This window comes from Crocuta crocuta, unplaced genomic scaffold (genome assembly GCF_008692635.1).
Source record: "Crocuta crocuta isolate KB4526 unplaced genomic scaffold, BGI_CrCroc_1.0 scaffold28, whole genome shotgun sequence".
In the NCBI taxonomy this organism is placed as follows: domain Eukaryota; kingdom Metazoa; phylum Chordata; class Mammalia; order Carnivora; family Hyaenidae; genus Crocuta; species Crocuta crocuta.
Window position 1 is genome coordinate 10,807,284 of NW_027533256.1, and position 21,751 is coordinate 10,829,034.

The window sequence follows — 21,751 nt, forward strand, 5'->3', positions numbered from 1 at the left end:
ACCGGCCAACACGTGCCTGGCTTCCGGTATCCAATGCTGTACTTGTGAGGTTTGTCTATGTTGCTCTGCATAGTAGCAGGTCATTGATTACCCTTCTTTTGCTTTATTGGATTAAAAAAAGCCTTACATACAGCATATTCTTTGCAGGAAGTTACCCTATAGAGAAATACGTGGAAAGGCATCATGGTCATCACTCCCCAAGAGCCTCTCCACAGCCCAGATAACCATGCTGACTGTTTAGCATGATTCCATCCATTCCTCTTCCTTGGAAGGAGTCACAAACTCAAATGTCTCCAACGGCCAAAGTAGGACATGAAAGATGCCTTTAGAGTGCTGATGCATAGGGGCACATGTACCCCAATGTTCATAGCAGCACTCTCAACAATAGCCAAATCATGGAAAGAGCCTAAGTGTCCATCAACAGACGAATGGATCAAGAAGATGTGGCTTATCTATACAATGGAATACTACATGGCAATGAGAAAGAATGAAATCTGGCCATTTGTAGCAACATGGATGGAACTTGAGGGTGTTACGCTGAGCAAAATAAGTCAGGCAGAGAAGGACAGATACCATATGTTTTCACGTATAGGTGGATTAGGAGGAACTTAATGGAGGACCATGGGGAGGCGAAGGGGAAAAAATAGTTGGGGAGAAGGAGGGAGGCAATGAGAGACTCTTGAATGCTGAGAACAAACTGAGGGCTGGGGGGGTGGGGGAGAGGGGTAGGGAGGTGATGGGCATGGAGGAGGGCACTTGTTGGGATGAGCACTGGGTGCTATATGGAAACCAACTTGACAAACTACTTAAGGAGAAAAAAAGAAAGATGCCTTGATACAGACAACAGATAAGTGTTGGACTGAGGAAACTTAGGGGAATAAAATCCCTGTTTACTCAGAACTCCACAATGACCATGAAACAAATTTACAGGCTGGATACGGCCCACTGACCATCGTTTTCCAGAGGAGCATTCTAGATCATGTGTTATTTCTAAAACCAACTATACTGAGATGTAATTTACATACAAAAATACACCCCTTAAAAGTATCCAATTTAAAGGTTTTTAGTATATTTATAGAATTGTGCAAGCTTCACCAAAATCTAATTTTGGGATATTTTTGCCCCAAAAAGAAACCTTGTGTCTATTAATAGTCACTCTCCATGCCTCATCCCCAACTTCCAGTCCTGGGCAACCAATAATCTACTAATCTGTGTCCATAGACTTGCCTGTTCTAGACATTTCATAAAATAAAATCATACAATTGTGGTCTTTTGTGAATGACTTTTCTATTTAGCATAACGTTTTTGAGGTTCATCCATGGTTTAGTATGTATCCATAGTTCACTCCTTTTTAATGCGAAATAACATTCCATCATATGAATATACCACATTTTGTTTATCCATTCATCAGGTAATGGAATTTAGATTGTTTCCACTTTGGGCTATTATAATGTTGCTATGAATATTTATGTACAAGTTTCTGTGTGTATGTGTGTGTATGTGTGTGTGTATAGAGACATCTATTTTCATTACTCTTGTGTAGGCATCATGCACAAAAAGAAAAAGGGATAGAACTGCTAGTAGAAGTCTAAGATCTGAGGAGTTGTAGGGCAACTCCTGGGTGGCTCATTTGGCTCAGGTCATGGGATTGAGTGCCATGTCGGGCTCTGTGCTGAGTGTGGAGCCTGCTTAAGATTCTTTGTCTCTCTCTTCGCCCCACCCCCTGGCTTCCCCCTCTGTCTCTAAAAAATAAAAGACAATTAAAAAAAGATGTGAGAAGCTGCTAAACTGTTTTTCAAGGTGGCTGTACCATTTTGTATTTTACCAGCAATGTTTGAGGGCTCCAGTTTCTCCATATCCTTGGTAGCACTAGTTATTACCTGTCTTTTTGATTCTAGTCATCCTAGTGGGTGTGATGTGGTATCTCACTGTGATTTTGATTTGCACTTTCCTGATGATTAATGATGTTAAACACCCTTTAAGTAATTATCGGCCATATATTTTCTCTGGAGAAGTGTTCATTCATTTATTTATGGCCAAAATATATTTCATGTATAGACATACCATATTTTATTTACAGATTCATCAATTAATGGACATTTGGGTTGTATTCACCTTTGGTTATTATGGATAATGTAAACCTTCATATACAAGTTTGTGTGTGGACATATATTTTCATTTTTTTAGGTATATGCCTAGATGTGGAATTGCTAGATTATATGGTGACTCTTAATTTAACAAATTGAGTAACTACTAGACTGTTTTCCAAAGCAGTTGCACCAATTTATGTTCCTACCAGGAGTATATGAAGGTTCCGATTTCTCCACATCCTCACAACTCTTATTATTATCTGACTTCCATAGGAAGTGGTGGTGATATGCATTTCCCTAATGAATAATGATGTCAAGCATCTTTTCATATACTAATTCCTTGGAAAAATGTCTAGTCAGATCTTTCTCCATTTTTAAATTGGATTATTTGTCTTTATTATTGATTTGTAAGAGCTCTTTATATATTCTGGATACAAGTCCCTTATGAGATTCATGATTTACAAATATTTTATCCATTCTGTGAGTTGTCTTTTCACTTTCTTGATGGTATCCTTTGAAGCATGAAAGTTAAAATTTGATAACATCAGTTTATCTACTTCTCCTTTGTAGCTTAGGCCTTTGTTGTCATATCTATAAGTACTTTGCCAATCCATGGTCATGAAGGTTTACCCCTGCCTTTTTCAGTGTTTTAGTTTTAGCTCTTACATTTAAGTATTTGATCCACTTTAAGTTAATTTTTGTATGTGGTGTAAGGGTCCAATTTCTTCTTTTGCATGTAGCTTGTCAGTTGTCCCAACACCATTTGTTAAAAAGACTATTCTTTCTCCATTGAATTGTCTTGCTGCTTCTGTTGAAAAATAACTGACCATAAATTCAAGGGCTTACTTCTGGACTCAATTCTATTTAATTGCTCTATATATCTAAACTTATGCCAATACCACTACTGTCTTAATTACTACAGCAGTGTAGTAATTCTGATATTGGCAAGTGTGAGTTCCCCAACTTCTTTTTTCAAGACTGTTTTGACTATTCTGGGTTCCTCACATTTCTTTATGATTTTTAGGATTATGTTGTCAATTTCTGCAAAAAAGTTAGCTGGGACTTTGATAGGGATCATGTTAAATATGTACATTGCTTTGGGGATTATTGCCATTTTTATAATATTAAGTCCTCTGGTCCATGAATTTAAGATGTCTTTCATCTTATTTAGGTCTTCTTTCTTTCTTTCTTTCTTTCTTTTACAAATAGTTTATTGTCAAGTTGGTNTATTTAGGTCTTCTTTAATTACTTTCAACATTTTGTAGTTTTCATTGTATACGTCTTGGGCTGCTTTTGCTAAATTTATTCATAAGAATTTTATTCCTTTTGATGTGATTACATGGAACTGTTTTGTTATTTTTGTTTTCAGATTGTTGATTATTAGTATACATAAACACAACTGAATTGTGTATATTGGTCTTATATGCTGCAACCTTGCTGGGTTATTAGTTCCAATATTATTGGGGAATTTCTTAGGATTTTCTACATGCGAGATCATTTCATCTGTGAATGGCAGTGGTTTTACTTACTGCTCTTTAATGTGGGTGCCCTTTCTCTCCTCTTGCCTAATTGCCCTGGGTAGCACCTCCAGTACAATGTTACACAGAAGTGGCAAAAGCTGACATACTTCTCTTGTTCCTGGATCTTAAGAGGAAATTAAGAATGATACTAACTGGGGGCATCTGGGTGGCTCAGGCAGTTGAGCTTCTGACTTTGGCTCAGGTCACCACCTCACATTTTGTGAGTTCAAGCCATGTGTCAGACTCTGTGCAGACAACTCAGAGCCTGGAGCCTGCTTTGGATTCTGTGTCTCCCTTTCTCTCTGCCCCTCTCCTACTCACACTCTCTCTCTCTCTCTCTCTCAAAAAGAAAGAAACATTAAAAAGAATGATATTAACTGTAAGGTTTTTTATAGGTGCCCTTTACCAGGTTGAGAAATTTCTATTTAATTCCTAATTTTTTTTAGTGTTTTTTCAGTCATGAAAAGATGTTGGATTTTGTCAAATGCACTCTTGTATGTGTTTTGAGATGATCATGTGTTTCTTTGTTCTTTATTGATATGGTGCATTACATTAATTGATTTTTGGATATAAAACCAACCTTGCATACTTGGGATAAATCCCACCTGGTTATGTGTATCATACCTTTTACATGCTGTTGCACCCAGTATGCTAATATTTTGTTGAAAATATTTACATCTACATCCATAAGAGATATTGTATGTAGTTTTCTTATGATGTCTTTGTTTGATTTTGGTATAATACTGATCTCATTCAATGCATTGAGATGCGGTTCTATTTTCTAGAAGAGCTTATGCAGGATTGGTACTAATTCTTTAAGCATTTGATAGAATTAATCAGTGAGGTCATCTGGGTGTAGGCTACTCTTTGTGGGAAGTTTCAAAATTACTACCTCAATCTTTTGGTTTGTGGTTGTTTTATTCAGATTATTTATTCTTAAGTCAGTCTTGGCCATTCCTGTCTTTCTAGGATTTCTCCATTTCACCCAAGTTATCTAATTTGTTGGTATACAGCTGTCCATAGTATTCCCTTTTATGCATTTTAATTTGTGTGAGGTGGGTACTGATGCTCCCTCTCTCCTACTTTTAAAATTTTGAGTTCTGTCACTCCTTTTTCTTGGTCTGTTTGCTAAAGATTTGTCAAATTTTTTTTGGAGACTATGTATCACCTTTATAATAGAATTGTTACCAGAAGACATAAAAAGTGAGGGAGTAATCTCTACAATGGGAGGTGAAAGAACATTAAGATACATCCAAGCTTTTGCTGCCCCATTCTGCCTAAATGCTGATACAGTTTTCCCAAAGTTTTTTCCCTAATACACTTTACTATCTCTGCCTGGACAGTGGTGGTCAGGTGGAGCCTGGGGATTGAGGAGCACTACAGGGCACTGGTGGTTTGGCCATCACTTACCAGCAGTGGTCAGCCATATGCTGTGGGCAGAGTTTATTTAGGGCTGTTTGGTCTGATGTCATAACTCACCGATACTGTTTTTGCCGTGTTTCCAGCTCTTTACGTCTGTGCTGCTTGAGAATGTGAATTTGGTCATCGCAGGCCAGCTTTGCTGTGAGGAAAGGACAGGTGTGAGAAGAGCCACAGGAAGAAGGGTAACAACATCCAGCATTCAGGTTTCCCTCACACACATGCCCACGCCTCATCTTTACATGCATCATCTCATTTAAGCCTCCAAACACTCCCCCAGTTCATATGGAGGAAACCAGGGTTTAGGGAGGTTGAATAGCTTTGCCTTTGAACTTTGTCCAAGGTCACACACCTGATTAGTGGATTTTCAACAAAAGACTTATATCCATGGTCTTAGCCACTGCTGTTAGAAAAGACCCATCCAGATGCCCTTCTTCCTGTCTGCTTATTCAGCAAGCTGGGAGCCCTGCACATTGGAGCTCTGAGAATCATGTCCAGATACATGACCCAGGCTTGGGTATCATCAGGCTTTATGAGGGTGGCCAATGATTCTCTCCCTCTCTCTGGAAGGCACAGTGTATGTAGTAAGTTGCCTTAGATTCCCCACATGCAAAATGGGGATAATAATGCCAATTTTAGGGTTATAGTAGAAACTTAGTGAGCCCTTCACACAGTGCTTGGCACCCAGTTAGTAGGAACAATAACTAACATTATTGTCCTTACAATCATGATGGACCTGGGCTTCCTCTTCCTCCTCCTAAGCCCAGATTCAAAGATATTTTGTCTCTCATTTCAGGAGTGGGGCAAGTGGCTAAGGGCAAGGGCAAGCTGTTCAGGGCCTTTAGAGCAGGAGAGGCCAACTCATGATTACCCTTTATATTGTTATTTAGGTTAACACCAGTGAACACAGTGGGAGCCCAGACTAAGAAGACTCCAGAGCACCTCCAAAAAAGGGGGCCTATAATAGTGCTTTTCCAGCTCTCTGTGGGTTTAAAATTCTCCATTTAATCACAGACTGATATTTTTATAAATTGTAATAAAAATTAACTAGAAAAATGAAATAAAAAAACAAACCAAGGACATTCAAAACATAAGCCCTGCTTTCATTAGAAGATGCAGCAGTCATAGAAGAATTCTTGCAAGTTGCTATAAAAGTTTGTAAATGTCTACTCTCAGTCTCAGTACCCAGCTCATTACAGACCAACAGCCAACAGTTCCTAGCCCACACTCAGAGCACCTGCTGGCTGAGGCAGCTCCAGTCCAGGGCTTGGAACTGGGGCCCAGAGAGGAAGATCAATGGAGAACTTTGTTCTCCAGTGGGGATGTTAGGCCATCCAGTGGTGGTGCAGGGAAGGGGCTTGAGGCCACTGAAGGCAAGCTGAGTATTAGCTAACAACAGCTGCCATTGGCTGTAGGAGACACTGTTGTAGGCACTCGACATTCATCATCTCTAATCCACCTCAAAGAATTAGCTTATTTCTCAGGCTCAGGCACCTGGCTCTGAGGAATTGAGTCTCTTCAATTTCAGTCGTGTGAATAAGTCAGAACATGTGCAACTGCACATACCAAGCCTCAAAAGCTGTAGGTTCCATTTCTCTTGGCCCCTAGGGAGCTGGACATCTACCCCAGTGACTGATGGAACTTTTGGGAACATAGCAAGTGACAAAGCTTAGACTGAATGCCCCAGAGTTCTGGAGAGGCAGGTAGATTCCAAAAGACTGAAATTACTGCCTTAATGAAGCTGTCTTCACATAGGTGCTCTTGATCCCTGGGACCACAATGACAGCACTCTGACATTTATGTTCACCCCAGGTGCAGGGGTGGAGCATTAGATTGCAGAGGTTACCATGTTGCTTACGCGTGGGGCTCCCTCATTTCAAGATTGTCCAAAGGATTGGCTGTTGTGCTATGTGGTGGATTAAAGATGGCCATAAGTTCTCTGACATTCTTTCCATTGAGCGGTGCTGTCTATGTCCCCTTTGAGTCTGGGTGGGCTCTGTGACCGCTTGGACCAACAGAATAAGGTAGAAATTACCCTCTGCCAGTTTCCAGGCCCAAACATGAAGAGACTAGCAGCTTCCGCTTTATGGCTCTTGGAATGCTTGCTCTTGGAAGCCAGCCACCATGTAAGAAGTGCCACTACCCTGTGATGGCCAAGCTGTGAGAAGCCCAGCTCCATGGAGAAGGCTTCTAGAATGAGATTCCAGGTGGAGAAAGAGACCAAGGAGCCCTGAGGTACTAGACATGTGAGAGAGGAACCGTCTTCAAAGTGAGCCTTCTAGCCCTTCCCCCACAGGTGATGCTTCATGGCTCACAGACAAACCACCCAGCTGAACCTTTCCCAAATTTCCATCCCATAAGATCATAAAAAAAATGAAATGGCTGTTTAAATCCACTAAGATTGTTACACAGCAATTGATAAATGGAACATGCTGATGGATAGCTTCCATGTGCCCCTCCACATCTACCCTTCACCTCATCCTGTCCCTGGAGGTCCCTGATCTTGTCCTCAGCTGGAATGAATTGCATCAATGGGCTCCATGTTGGATCAGCCACCAGAGAGAGGAGGGCATTGGAGAGTGAGGAGAGGACATTTATTCCCCAGGTCCTCTCTTAGCATCTCCCTGCTGTCTGCATCTTTACTGGGGGCCACACCTACTCCTACAGGGGCTCTGTCTCTAGGACACTCCCCATCTGGATTATTCTGGCATTCTTTCCCTCCCCCCACCCCACTAGAACTGGCAGTGCTAATGATCTGCACACTGGTCTACACCCTTCTTTCTTTGTTTTTTCTTGTGATGAGAACTTCTAAAATTTTATTTTAATTCCAGTTAACAGTGTTATATTAGTTGCAGGTGTACAATACAGTGATTCAACACTTCCATACATCACCCTGTGCTCATCACACCAAGTGCACTCCTTAATGCCCATCTCCTATTTCACCCATCTGCCTGCCCACCTCCTTTGATGAGAAATTTTAAGATCTGTTCTCTTAGCAATTTTCAAATATATAGTATGGTATTATTAACTATAGTCACCATCTAGGAAGTCTTAATGCAATCAATTTTAATAACAGGTCCCAAACCCATAAATTTTAAATATTAAAAAAAAATTCAGCATACATTTTTTGAACCAGTTTGAACGACTTTGTGGTAACTTATTACAGAAATCCTGGAAACGAACACACAGAGTAAACCAAGTTTGGCCTACTCTTTTTTTTTTTTTTTAAGTTTATTTATTTATTTTGAGAGAGAAAGAGAGCAAGAGCACAAGCATGGTCAGGGGAGGGGGAGAGAGAGAATTCCAAGCAGTCTCTGTACTATCAGCACAGAGCCTGATGTGAGGGCTGGAACCCATGAACTGTGAGATCATGACCTGAGCCGAAATCAAGAGCCAGATGCTTAACCGACTGAGCCACCCAGGCCCCATGGCCTATACCTTTCTGAACATCCTCATTTGAATGTGCCATATGCTTTTTGCTGGAAAGAGATGCAGGGTCTGTGGGGAGAAGGACTGTACAACCTAGACCCCAGGTGGGAGGATTGGGGGGAGACCTGGAGCTAGTGTTTTTCCAACACTAGAGAAAGAGAAGTGCCCTGTCCACCACTGTCCACATTCTGGCCACCATAACAGAGTGAACTGTGTGATCTTTTATTTGTTTGTTTGATGTTTGTTTGTTTGTTTGTTGTGAGGCCAGGGAACAAAAGTCCTCTAGCTCCAATCATTCAGTTCACAAATATTTTTGGAAATTGTTTTTTTAAATTTTTTAAAACTTTCATTTATTTTTGAGAGAGAGAGACAAAGTGCAAGCAAGGGAGGAGCAGAGAGAGAGGGAGACACAGAATCCATAGTGGGATCTGAGCTGTCAGTACGGAGCCTGACGCGGGGCTCGAACTCACAAACTATGAGATCATGACCTGAGCTGGAGTTGGATGTTCAACCGACTGAGCCACCCAGGCGCCCCTGGAAACTGGTTTCTTAAATTCCATGTCAGAAACAATGGGAGGGAGTGCCTGGGTGGCTCAGTTGGTTAAGCGTCTGGCTCTTGATTTCAGCTGAGGTCATGATCCCAGGATTGTGGGATAGAGCCCTGTGTTGGGCTCCACATTGAGCATGGAGCCTATTTAAGATGCTCTCACTCTCTCTCCCCCTCTCCCTCTCCCACTGCCCTCCTATCCTGCTCACTCTCTTTCGAAAGAAAGGAAGGAAGGAAGGAAGGAAGGAAGGAAGGAAGGAAGGAAGAGAAAAGAAAGGAACAATGGGACATGGCCTGGCAGTTTAAGAACACTAGGTAGAGAACTTTTTCCTCCTCTGTCTTGGTTTTCTTAGCTAAAAAATGGGGGTAATATCACTTCCATTTGGCCTACACTGCTGGACCTCTGTGAAGAAAGAATTATCTAGTGACAGAATGTGCTGTCAACAAGGAAGTGACTGCATCTGTCCTCCCCTCATTTTTCTAGTGGTGCACGGCTTTGGAGACTTCTCGTCCTGGGTTTAAAGTGTGAAGAAACTGAAGGGCCACAGCTTGAAGTCAGAATTTTGCCAAGACATGGATTTGACTTCTACATGGTTACAGGCTAGTGAAAATGGGGAGTCATTCAGAGGCACAGAGTGACGTCAGCTGACCTCTGCCATCTGTTCCTCTCTCTGTCCCTCCATACCAGGCCAGGCCAGCTGCCCGTCTCTTCCTGACGTGCCAGATTGGCATGTTTGAGGGTCTTGCTTAAGAGGCCAGATTTTAGGAACGTTTCTCTTTTAATCAAAATGTGGGACTCTAGGTTTAACAACTGGTAACTATGACCACTAGGCCTGGCCATGCCCCTTCTAGGCTGGCACTCAGGGCACTCCTGGTCGACCTTTTCCCTTCCCAGGCCTGTGCGTGTTGCCCTGGAGCCCAAGCCCCACTGTGACATCACAGAGAGGAGGACTGGGGAACTCATGTGGAGAGCAGCCCCACTAGGGGGGCGTCCACAGGTATTTGCTATTAGGGACTTCAGTTACCCTCTGACAAAAAGAAGGTCATAAGCTTGCCCCTGAAGGGCTGTAGCACAGAGAGGGGACACAGAGAAACGTGAGGCCAGAGACCTCTCACTGCACCCTCTGAGCGTGGGACTTATTAGTACCCCGAGGAAGGTCCCACCTCCTCAGGTACACGCAGGCACACAGCAGTGGTATTATTATTCCTCTGAATATAGTTCTTGGAGGAAGGAGTTCTTGGGAAGCTCAGGGAGTGGAAGGGGTTGGGGCCACTCACCGCATCCATCTCTCAGGACAATCTCGCCCTCCCCGGTGATCCAGCGGTAGCAAGGGAACTCGATGTAATCCCCATAGGGTGTCTTCAGCGTGATGTACTTCAGGTACCAGTCATCGTGGATCCAGTACTTGCGCTTCTCGATTTTGACCAGCTGGATGTCACCCAGTTCTTCATCCACTGTCACATCATAAGAATCCACCTGAGGGGAAAAAAGGGGGCAAATGAGGTTTTCTGAGGTTCCTGAGCCTTTGTATCACCCCTTAGTTCATGCAGCCAAGATGCCTGCCGAATGCCTGCCCTCAGTAAGGCTCCGTGCTGCACCCTGGAAGACAGAGACGGACCAGTCCTGGGTTCTGCCTTTATGGAGATGGAGGTCTAGTGAGTAATGGAAGGACAGCGCTGCTCAGAGAAGGACGTTCTGCTGTCTGCACGTGGCTCAGAGGAGACGGAGACTCCAGGCAGGGTGCCCTCTGTTGGGCCGTGCTGGGTGAGGGTCTTCTTCAGCTGCCCAGCTCATGAGGAGGGCGGGGGGCTGCTAGCCTTTCCACCCTACAGGGCTGGAGGGGGCACACTGGCCCTTGCGTGCAGGACAGCCCTCTACAACTTGCAAAAGGCTTGCTGACAATTGCTACAGACGCCCATAACGATGTCAGGATGAGGGCAGTCATGACTGTGTCACAGATGAAGATACTGAGGCTTACTAAGTCCCACGCCAGCTATTCATTGTCAGAGATGGAATTCTAATCTAGACCTTTCCTGCACAGCCACTCCATGTCTCTCTTGTTCTCTGGGGAGCAAATAACTGAGTGAAAATGGGGAGGCTCACTTGCAAGTGAAGTTGCATAGATGCATGTCATCCTAGGGCATTGGCTGGTCACTGAGCCACAGCAACTGGAGATTCCACTGTTCCCTTCCTCAGAGATGCTGCTCCATCTCTTCCTCAGCTACCACCCCCAGCTGGACATCTAGCCCTCCGTCAGAGAATCACACAGTCCTGGAGAGCCTTCTTGGGCCCCAACTCCCTTCCGTTTTCATTCCAAGGTGCTTGTCTTGTCCCTCCCAAGAGAATGTCTGCCTCAGGTGTTCATGATGCCTCTTTAGAATGGCGGTCCTCTCCCTGCTAGCCTTGCCATCAATACCACAGATACTGTCAGCCCCCTCCAGCCCCTTGGAGCCACAGAGAAGCCACTTCCCTGGAGCAGCTGTCCAGGCCCAGACTTCACCACATGCTGACTTCCCTTTTCTTGGTCTGCAGTGCCAGCAACAAAAATGCCTCACGGCCCCCTCTCTACCCTCAGGAATTCCACCCAGGTTTTGAGCCTAGAGGCGTGAGCTTCTTCCTCCCACATTACTTCTGGCTACTCGATTTGCTCTGTGTAGTCAGGGATGGACTGCAGTGAAGGGGCCCATGCTAGCTCACACCTGCTTGCAGGCAGTGACCCCAGGAGTCTGGGAGGGAGGATCTGTTGGCTCTGATGCATACAGCAGCCAGCTGCCTGTACCCTTGGGGAAAGGAGCACCCTCAGGCATCATGTCATTTGTATTTCTCAATGGTCCTGCAAGCTAGGCATTATCTGCCCTTGCTGGGCGAAGGCACAGAGCTTCAGGGACTAAAGCACTTTGCTGAGGCCCATGGTCGGTCACTTTGGAGCTAGACTGTGACCTCAAGACTGAGGCTGACTGAGCTTCCCTGTCACATGGGCTCACCTTGCTCTCTGCCCACTCCCAGTCGTTGGTGAGAACCTCTGTCTCAGCCCCATGGGAGAGCTGAGGTCTCTGTCGATCTTCCTGGCAGGTGGGGCCTGGAGTAGGGATGGGCCCTGTAGATGTGCAGCTGTGGGCCACCCAGTGCCAACTGTGCTTCTCCAAACAAGAGGCACGGGGCCTCTTGTCCCACCAGAACCTTCCTGCTAGCCCACTCATGCCTCAGCTCAGGGGTCTCCATTCTCTCCCACCCCCAGAAGTCACCCCAAAAGAGCTGTGTCCTTTGTTTCCTCTCCTCCCAGCTCCTCAGACCATCCAGCCCAAGTGGGACTCCTCTCCCAACCCTACACCCCAGGGCCTCCTGGCTCCTTCACAGGGATCAGCACACTGCAGGACAGACAGGCTGCCTGCCTGAGGTCCCACAGGCCTGGGGCTCAATGCTCAATGCTCTCTGGGACCTTGCCTGAGGATTCTGCTCTCCCACAAGACACACTGTGCGGTCGAAGGGTTCTTTCACCCTGAAGGATGGTGATTTCTGGCAGCACAGATGAGCCTACACACCTGTTATGGACCAAGACGTGTCATCCCAGCACAGAGGCCTGGCCCAGGCCGCAGGGAACAGGGAGGAGGCTTCCGCTTTCTAACCATAAGTGTCTGGCATCTTTGGTAACCACAATATGTGAGCTGCTCACTGTATTCAGAGCCATGAGGCTTGCTGAAAATATCCAACTTCCCATTCCTCTTAGGAAGTCCTCTCTGGTGTTCCTCTGGCAGTTTGGTAGGAGGAGGATGGAAATAAAGATGCATGGGGTCACATGCAGGATGAACACCTTTCCCCTCCATTGACTTCACTATCACATGGAGAACTCTAGATTCTACCACCAAGGGAAAAGGTCAAGGGTTGGTGAAATCTGGCTTAGAAAGTACCTTGGGAGGCACTGAGTCCAGGGCTTCCCAAACCTGCGGCCTGTAGAACACCCAATGCACTGCTTGAACTCTCCTCCTTCCTTGTCCTCTGTCATCAAGGGCCACAGATAAACAGAGCACCCCAAAAGGCATGGAAGGGTTGCCCAGCATGGCCACTGTGCCTGCCCATCTCCTGGTATCAGAAGCCTGGCAGTATGGAGCACTGAGCTGCTCCATCCCGGGGAGCTAGCGGGGGGCAGTCTGCACACGGCCTGCAATGGCACCTTCTAGCAGCAAGACCAGCCTCAACCTACCGCTGTGCCACAAACATAGTGGGAACTGCTTGTCTGATTTTCTTGGCATCGCTGTGGCTCAGTGACCAGCAGATGCTGTGGGATGGCGTGCATCTGTGCAGCCTGACTTGCAAGTGAGCCTCCTCGTTTTCACTCAGATCTTTGCTCCCCAGAGAACAAGAGAGACAGGGAGTGGCAGCCAATCTCTGGGCTGTTTGGGTCTGTGGTGTGGGCCTTCCCAAGCAGGCAGTGGGGAGCCACTGAGGGTGTGACTATTTACAGGAGGATGTCCCCTTTGGAGTGTATCAATTCCCAGTCCTGACCTGAATCAGTATGTAGAACTCTGATGAGAGTAACTGGGAATCTGCAACTCAATTCACTGAGGAAAAAAAAAATCAGTCCTATCATTTGACTGAATTGTGCCTAGAGGAGTGTGGGAGTTCACCTGCCAAAGACCTGGAAAGGACTGAATCCACTGCCTTTATTGTTGTTGTTGTTAACCTTAATGATTGGAACAATTTTCAAGTAAAATGGGACGGCCAATTCTTCTCAGCAAGTATTTTCTCTTAGGTTTATCACCTTTACCCAACAGGGACAGCCTATCCTTAAAGAGACACTGGCTGGCTGGAGAATGAGGAAGTAGCTCTGGACTGTGCAAGAAAGTGTGGAGTAATTTTGCATCAACAGGAACTTTCTCAAAACTGGTTTTTTTTTTTTTTTTTTCAAAGAGCCTTTAGGAACCAGCAGATTCTACCTGCAGCACAGCAGCCCCTCCTGGCTTGCCCTTTCTCACCCAGATGGAAATGGGACATGCAAACCTCTCCTGAAATTTGCTTCTGGGACTCTCACTGAGGTGTTTAGTCATAGTGTCATTTGAATGAATTCCCAAGGTGGGGAGATAGTGAACAGAACAGTGCTTTCACTCCTCTTCCAATGACCCTGTTCTGGCCACACCATAGTGTTTCCTCCTGGGAGAAGCCACATTTGGGGTGCCCTGTGCTGCAGGGCTGTGTGTGTGTATGTGTATGTGTGTGTGTGTGTGTGTTTGTGTGTGTGCACGCAAGCATGTGTGTAGAGGAGAATGGGGCCCACTGCTTATTAAGGGGAAGTAGTCTGTACTCTATCTTCCTCCCTGAGATGTTGGGAGAATCCATGAAATAATGGAAATAAATGAAGGTGCTTCAGAAATGGCAGCTGTCATCTTTCCAAATGGATATCTCATTAGGCCTCCTGTACCACTGTCCCCAGGGCCAGTTCTCTAATGGGGGAAGCCAAACAAGAGACGGTTGTTTTCATACTCAGCACCTAACTTTTCCTGACGGGTGCATGAGCCAGGCTAACATGCTGAATGTGGCTAAGTGTCAAGTTGGCTTATAGCAAGGCTCTGAAGCTCCTGCATAGGAATCAAGCCCACTTTGAGTTTGGAGTTGGGAAGAGGAGTGGAATATTACTTACTTTAGCTCTATAGGCCTAAAACCTAATTCATGAATTTTATCCAAGAAGTATTTAGTTGAACCATATGAAATTCCCAGTTTTGTCTACCCAAAATTGTCAACTATGAACACTTTTATATGGTTCAACTAAGTGGTAAAAAAGACAACTTTATGAAGTCTGAATCTTTTTGGTCTAGTTCTGGCACTGGGGGTTGATGGAAGGGAACATTCCTTGGGTACCTACTTGCAGTGGGTTGGGACTGTTACAATTATCATACAATGAGCATTTACTATGCACTTGGCAGTGGACTGGGCAAGTCACTAAATGCTTGGTAAGGACTATGACCTGCTATGCTCACGGAGAAAGCCACAGGGCTGCAATTCATGCCCAGGTCACCGTCAAGAGCTGGCTTCTAAATGGAGCCTTATATAGAACTCAGTACCACAGACACGAGGTACAGTAAACACTGGCTCCCTTTGCTCATGGACTCCCCACAGCTCCAGGATATCTAGTGAGAAGGGGAGAGGAGAAGCCCTCCTTCCTCTACCTGCTCCACTGAGTCCTCACATTTGGCTTAGAAGTGTTCCCTAGTGTATGCTCTGTTGGGAGTCAGATGATCTCCAGGTTGCAAAAGTTTTTTTGTTCCTTCTTTCTAATTTCCTCTGGTGATCTGCCCTGAGGATGTGAGCTACCCAGGTGTGAAGACATCTGCTAGTATCACTCTGGGCCACCAGCTGGGCTTGGGCTCACCCAGATTCCTAGACCAGCCTGAAAGTCATCCCTTCCATTTTACATTTGGGGAAACTGAGGCCCAGTGAGGGCGCAGAGTGAGCTAGCAGTCAGGCTCAGATTCAACCCAGCCTCTGACCCCCCAGACCTGCGCTTTCTCACCACGGCTTGAGGCTGCTCCGAGGAGCCATCTGTGCATCACGGCTGGGCAAGGACCTGCACGACCCTCCACTCCCACCCCACGACCTGTGGAAGGAGCCCTACAAAGTGGGGCACAAGTCATTCAGCCCACAGTATTGGCCCAGTTAAGAAACCTCTCAGAGGCTCGGGGTCCCTGTTTGTGAGACGGAGAGCAGACCTCGCACCTTCTCCTGCTCCCAGAGGAGAAGTGCGGCGCCCTGTAGACCTCACTCTGCAAGCCTCTGCCCCGCCCCCGAACTTGGGTTGTCCCGACGGGGTCCTGGACACTCCCCTAGCCCGGCCCCTACTGCCCCGAAGAGTCCCGGGCGCCCTCCCCGAAGGGTCCAGGGTGTCCCCAGCCCGGTCCCAGCCACGCTTCCTCACCGCGCCGCGCTCGAAGTCGTTGTAGAAGGGCTTGTCCAGCAGGTGCTTCTCGCTGCAACCCGCGGAGCCCACGAGGCTGAGGTAGATGTAGTCGTCGGTGCCAGCGAACCACTGGCTGCCGGTGGCCACGGTGACCGTGTAGGAGGGCATGGCGGAGGGCTGCGAGCGCCAAGAGCCACGGTCCGCGCGCCGCTGTCCACGCGCGTCAGCACCTCGCCCGGACCCGCGCACGGGCCTCTTCCCCCTCCCGGCCCCGCCCCCTGCACGCGCCGACCCCACAGCCCGGCCCCGCCCCTGACGCGCGGCGCCTCGGGACCCGCCGCGGACGTGGTAGGGGTCGCCCGTTCTTGCTTCTCCCCGGATTGGCTTGGGGCCGGTTTAGCAGTCTGGGGCACCGGGCAGCCTCAGCTGCCGTCCCCTCCCCCAGGCATCCGTGCATTCACTGACTCAGTGTCCCATTCCCTGTTTTCACTCTTCACGCTTCCCTCCTCCCTCAGCTTGCCTCCGCCACAGGCTCCCGGAAGACCCTAGAAGAGGAGACTCCGTCTCTGCTCTCACCAAGGTCCCAGCGTGGCTCGGGCGACTACCCGTATTCCGTGGTTTCTTAGACCAGGGGTGCTCCGGGAATCTACACCGGGAAGGGGACTCACCTGGGGAGTCAGGCAGGCTTCTTGGAGGAAGCCACACCTGAGCCGACACTGAGGGTGGAATCTGGAACGCAGAGACTTCAGTCAGCTCTGGCTTCTTCCACAGTCTTGGCTGAATGTCACTCCGGGCAAGGAGCAGGTGGACACCGAGGTGAGTCAGATGCCAGCCGCTCTCAGGCCCAGAGTTGTCCATGTACAGTGGGACATGGAGGGCACTGTCCAAGGGCAAGAAAACACAAATCTGAACACCTAGGGGTTGTCTGGAGGAGGTCAGGAGGCTTGGGGAGAAACTCGGCGGCTGGGAGGCTGGGGTGTGGCGGGGAAGGAATGAGACTTGCTTGGAGACGGCTCATAGGACTGGACCACTGGCTGGAAGTGCTAGGGAGAAGGAGAAAGATGCGGTCTCCACAGCAAGAATGTTCCAGGGGTGAGGGCCGGCACCTGGGGAGCGGGCTGCCTGGTGGAGTACATTGGTCGACTTTCTAGTTGGCGGTGAGCAGAGGCCTGAAAGACATGTTAGTAGAAGGCTTTGTGTTCTAGAGGGAAGCTTCCCATGGGTGGTCAGCTTTCCTACTGCTGTGACCTGATAAATGTCTTAGGTATTCGCCTTCCCCTCATCTCATGCCCACCACCCTGCCCCCCACTATCCCCGCCCCGCCAACTTCAATGGTGCACATTCAATACTGGGCTGAGCCAAATTAAAATTTAAGTTCATTCCATGTGAGGTGGTGGGTGCGTCAGGTCCGCTGCTTGGTACACTCACTGTTGGGGACTTGCAAAGACGCAGCCTCTCCATTTCTGGGAACCGGGGCTCCACCTGGTGGCCGATCCTGCCACCTGCCACCTGGCCTGACGCCATTCTGAGCGGAGAGAGGGTACCTGCCAGTCCACTTTCTACAGGAGGGCAGATTTCAGTGGGGCTGGCTTTATTCATGGAAAGGCCCTGGAGGGATTCTCGGGGAACCAAATAGTAGGACACGAAAGAAAGGGCACGGCTGAGATGAGCAGATGGAAATAGCACCGGGATAGAAGTGGGATCCAACCCTCGCCAGGCAAGAGACAGGCTCCAGGAAACCCAAGACTCAGGGGGAAGGACGGCCCTTGAATTGCACTTCAAACCTAAGAATAAAATGGCTATTTTTTTTTTGAAAAGTACATACAGGGACGCCTCGGTGACTCAGTCGGTTAGGCGTCCGTCTTCGGCTCAGGTCATGGTCTCACGGTTCGTGGGTTCGAGCCCCGCGTCGGGCTCTGTGCTGACTGCCAGCTCAGAGCCTGGAGCCTGCTTCTGATACTGTGTCTCCCTCTCTCTCTGACCCTCCCCTGCTCACGCTGTCTGTCTCTCTCTCTCTCAGAAATAAATAAAACAAAGAAAAGAAAAGTACATACAATATCTTTATATCAGACAAAAGTAATATATTGTAGAAATTAGAGAAAAGATTGATATAGAAATAGAATTCATAATGTGTAGAAAAAGTAGTTAGTAAATATTCATTACATTGGACCTTTTTACACCATCAGGACCACACCATTGTGTGGAATTTGTGTATTTGCATTTTCCTTGATATTATAACATGTATTTTCCTATGTAATTTTACTTTTTAAATATTTTAATGACTGCATAATATTCAATTATATACCACTATTTCTTTTAAGTACTCTGCTATTATTGGGCATTTAGGCTGATTTCCCTCATTACGCTTATTAATCGTATAGTACATATTTGGTGCTTAAAACATTTTAAAAAGTTTTTCTTAAGATAGGGATTTAGAAATGGACCAAAGTATATGAACATTTTGAGAACTTTGTAACATGTTATTAAGCTACTTTCCTTCCCATGGACTAAAGAAATTTATACTCATGCCATTTACTGTCATGCAAAACATGGAATATTGGTTTCATAGAAACTTTGCCATTGTGGGGTAGTTTCCAGAATATCCCTACGTTTTCACTCTCTCTGCCCAAGTTTAGGCTTTCAGCATCTCCTACACAGATCATAACAACATCTTCCTACTTCATCTCTTTACCTCTAGCCTAATTGCCCTGCTCCCCCAATTCTTTAGCCAGAGTTATTTCCCTGTAGCATAGATGAGATAATCTCACTGCCTTATTTAAAGTCCATCATTTCCTTCCTTCCTTATCTCCTTCCAGCTTTATAGTATATTTTAGTATACTATGCAGTTTACTCATTTAATGTCTACAGTTTAGTGGTGTTTAGTAATATTCAGGGAGTTGTGAGACCATTACTACAATCAGTTTTAGAACATTTCTGTCACCTCTTAGCAGTCATTTCCCATTATGCCCCTCATCTTTCCAGCCAGGGCAAACACTAATCTATATTCTGTCCATAGATCGGCTTATTCTGGGCATTTCGTGTGAATGGAATCATACAATATGTGACCTTTCATGACTGTCCTCCTGGTATCCTCTTAATTGCTTACCACAAAAATCTCCCATATTGAGAGCCATGCATGTTGCAGCATGCATCAGCACTTTATTCCTTTTTGTTGCTAAATAATATTCCATTTCATGGGTATGCCATATTGTGTTCATCCATTCATCAGATGATAGAAATTTGAGTTTTTTCCACTTTGGGCTATTGTGAATAATAATGCTGTGAATATTCATGTATAAATTTTTTGTGTAGACATGTGTTTTCATTTCTCTTGGGGAGATAACTAGGAGTGAAATTGGTGGATCATATGGTAACTTAATTTTGAGAAAATGCAGATCGCTTTCTAAAGTGGCTGCACCACTTACCATCTGTAACCATATTGCTTACAGAAAGCAATCTGTAAGGTTCCATTTTGTCTACATCCTCTTCAGCACAGTATATTCTCCGTGAAGTGGTATCTTACTGTGGTTTTTATTTGGATTTCCCTAATGGCTAATGATGTTATGCAACATTTGTTGCCAATTTGTGTATCTCTTTTAAAGAAATGTATATTAAGATCTCTGACACATTTTGAAATTAGTTTTCTTATTGAGTTACAAGTGTTCATACATACTGGAAAGAAGTCTTTTGTCAACTATCTTATTTACACATGTTTTGTTGCATCTATAGATTGTCTTTTCACTTTTTTGGTGGTTCTATTTGAAGCAGAAAAGTTTTTAATTTTGAGTAAACCTAATTATTATATTTTAGGTTTATATATATATTTGTATATATTAGGTTTATATATATATATTGTTGGTTGTGGTTTTAGTACCATATCTAGCAGATGGTTGCTTATATTAAGGTCACAAAAATTTGTTCCTGTGTTTCCTTCATAGAATTTTATACTTTTAGTTCTTCATTTAGATCTATGATCCATTTTGCCAATTTTTATGTGTGATGTGGTAAAGGGATCCAAATGTAGTCCTTTGCACTTGACTATCCTGTTGTGGCATCATTTGTTGAAAACATGATTCTTCATTGAATTGTCTTTATTCCTTAGTAAAAAACATTTAATTCAGCATATCTATAGGGATTTATTTCTGGACTTTCACTTTGGAACCAGTGACCAAAATGTGTATCATATGTCAGTGCCACACTATCTTGATTACTGTAACCTCATAGTAAGCTTTGAAATTGGGAAGTGTGGATTCATCCTTGTTCATTTTTCAAGAATTCTTTGGCTATTTTATGTCCATTGCATTTTCTTATAAATTATAGGATCAAGTTCTCAATTTCTGCAAAAAATAAAAAAAAGAAAAAGAAAAAAAGCAAGGTGTGATTTTGATAGGGATCATATTGAAGCTATAGATCAATTTGGGAAGTATTGCTTTTTTTTAATGTTTATTTTTGAAGGAGAGAGACAGAGCATGAGCAGAAGAGGGGCAGAGGGGAGACACAGAATATGAAGCAGGGTCAGGCTCCTTGCTATCAAGCACAGAGCCCAATGTGGGGCTCGAACTCACAAATCGTGAGATCATGACCTGAGCCAAAGTTGGACACCCAACTGACTGAGCCACCCAGGTGCGCCAAAGTATTGCTGTCTTAATACTAAGTCTTCTAACCAGGAACATGGGATATGTTTCAATTTATTTAAATCTTTTCTGATTTCTTTCAATAATGTTTCATAGTTTTCAGTGTACTTTTTTCATGGGATTAAATTTATTCCTGAATATTTTACTTCTTTTTGAAGGAAAGCTATTTGTTTGTTTGTTTATTTATGTGCCTCCCTGTTCCCTAGCTTTATTAGGGTATAATTGACAAATAAAAATTGTATACATTTAAGGTATACAATGCGAGGTTTTGATATATGGATACACTGTGACATGATTACTACAATGAAGCCATTAAGGTATCCATTACCTCACAATTTTTGTGTGTGTGTGTGTGTGGTGAGATCACTTAAGATCTATTCTATTAGCAAATGTTAAGTATACAGTACAATGTTATTGACTATAGTCACCATGCTGTACATTAGACATCCAGAACTTATTTATCTTATAACTGGAAGTTTGTACCCTTTGACCAATGTCTCCCCATCTTCAACCCCTGAGAACCGTTGCTCTACTCTCTGGTTCTGGTTCTGAGTTTGACTTTTTTAGATTCTACTCATAAGTGAGATCATACAGTATTTGCTTTCTGTGTTTGGCTTATTTCATTGAGCATAATGTCTTCCATGTTTTTGCAAATGGCAAGATTTCCTTTTTTTTTTAAATTTTTTTAAATGTTTTATTTATTTCTAGGGGAGAGAGAGAGAGATAGCATGAGCAGGGGAGGGTCAGAGAGAGAGGGAGTCACAGACTGAAACAGGCTCCAGGCTCTGAGCTGGCAGTCAGCACAGAGCCCAACGCGAGGCTCGAACCCACGAACCGTGAGATCATGACCTAAGCAAAAGTTGGACGCTTAACCGACTAAGCCACCCAGGCGCCCCAAGATTTCCTTTTTTTAATAGATGAATAATATTCCACATATTTTCTTCATGTATTCATCCATCCATGGACACTTAGGTTGTGTCCAAATCTTAGTCATTGTGAATAATGCAGTAATAAACAGGGGAATGCAGATATCTCTTTGAGACGCTGATTTCATTTTCTTTGGATATATACCCAGAAGTGGGATTGTTGGATCATATGGTAGTTCTATTTTTGATTTTTTGAGGAGCCTTCATACAGTTTTCCATAGTTGCTGCACCAATTTACATTACCACCAACAGTGCACAAGGGTTCCCTTTTCTCCACACCATGGCCAACACTTGTT

General features: G+C 45.1%; 1 protein-coding gene across 2 annotated transcripts in view; it reads right to left on the reverse strand.

Annotated features, from left to right (window-relative positions):
• The window catches only part of ALOX5 (arachidonate 5-lipoxygenase), a 49,317-nt gene extending 33,175 nt beyond the window's left edge, over positions 1–16,142 (reverse strand). For both annotated transcript variants that reach the window (XM_077746422.1, XM_077746421.1), the window contains exons 1-3: positions 15,914–16,142; positions 10,284–10,482; positions 5,090–5,171 (exon numbers count right to left, since the gene is read on the reverse strand). In XM_077746422.1, the coding sequence (XP_077602548.1) occupies positions 5,090–5,171; positions 10,284–10,482; positions 15,914–16,063 (431 nt within the window). In that variant the 5' untranslated portion in view covers positions 16,064–16,142. The remainder of the gene's footprint in view (positions 1–5,089; positions 5,172–10,283; positions 10,483–15,913) is intronic.
• Positions 16,143–21,751: the final 5,609 nt, after the last annotated feature.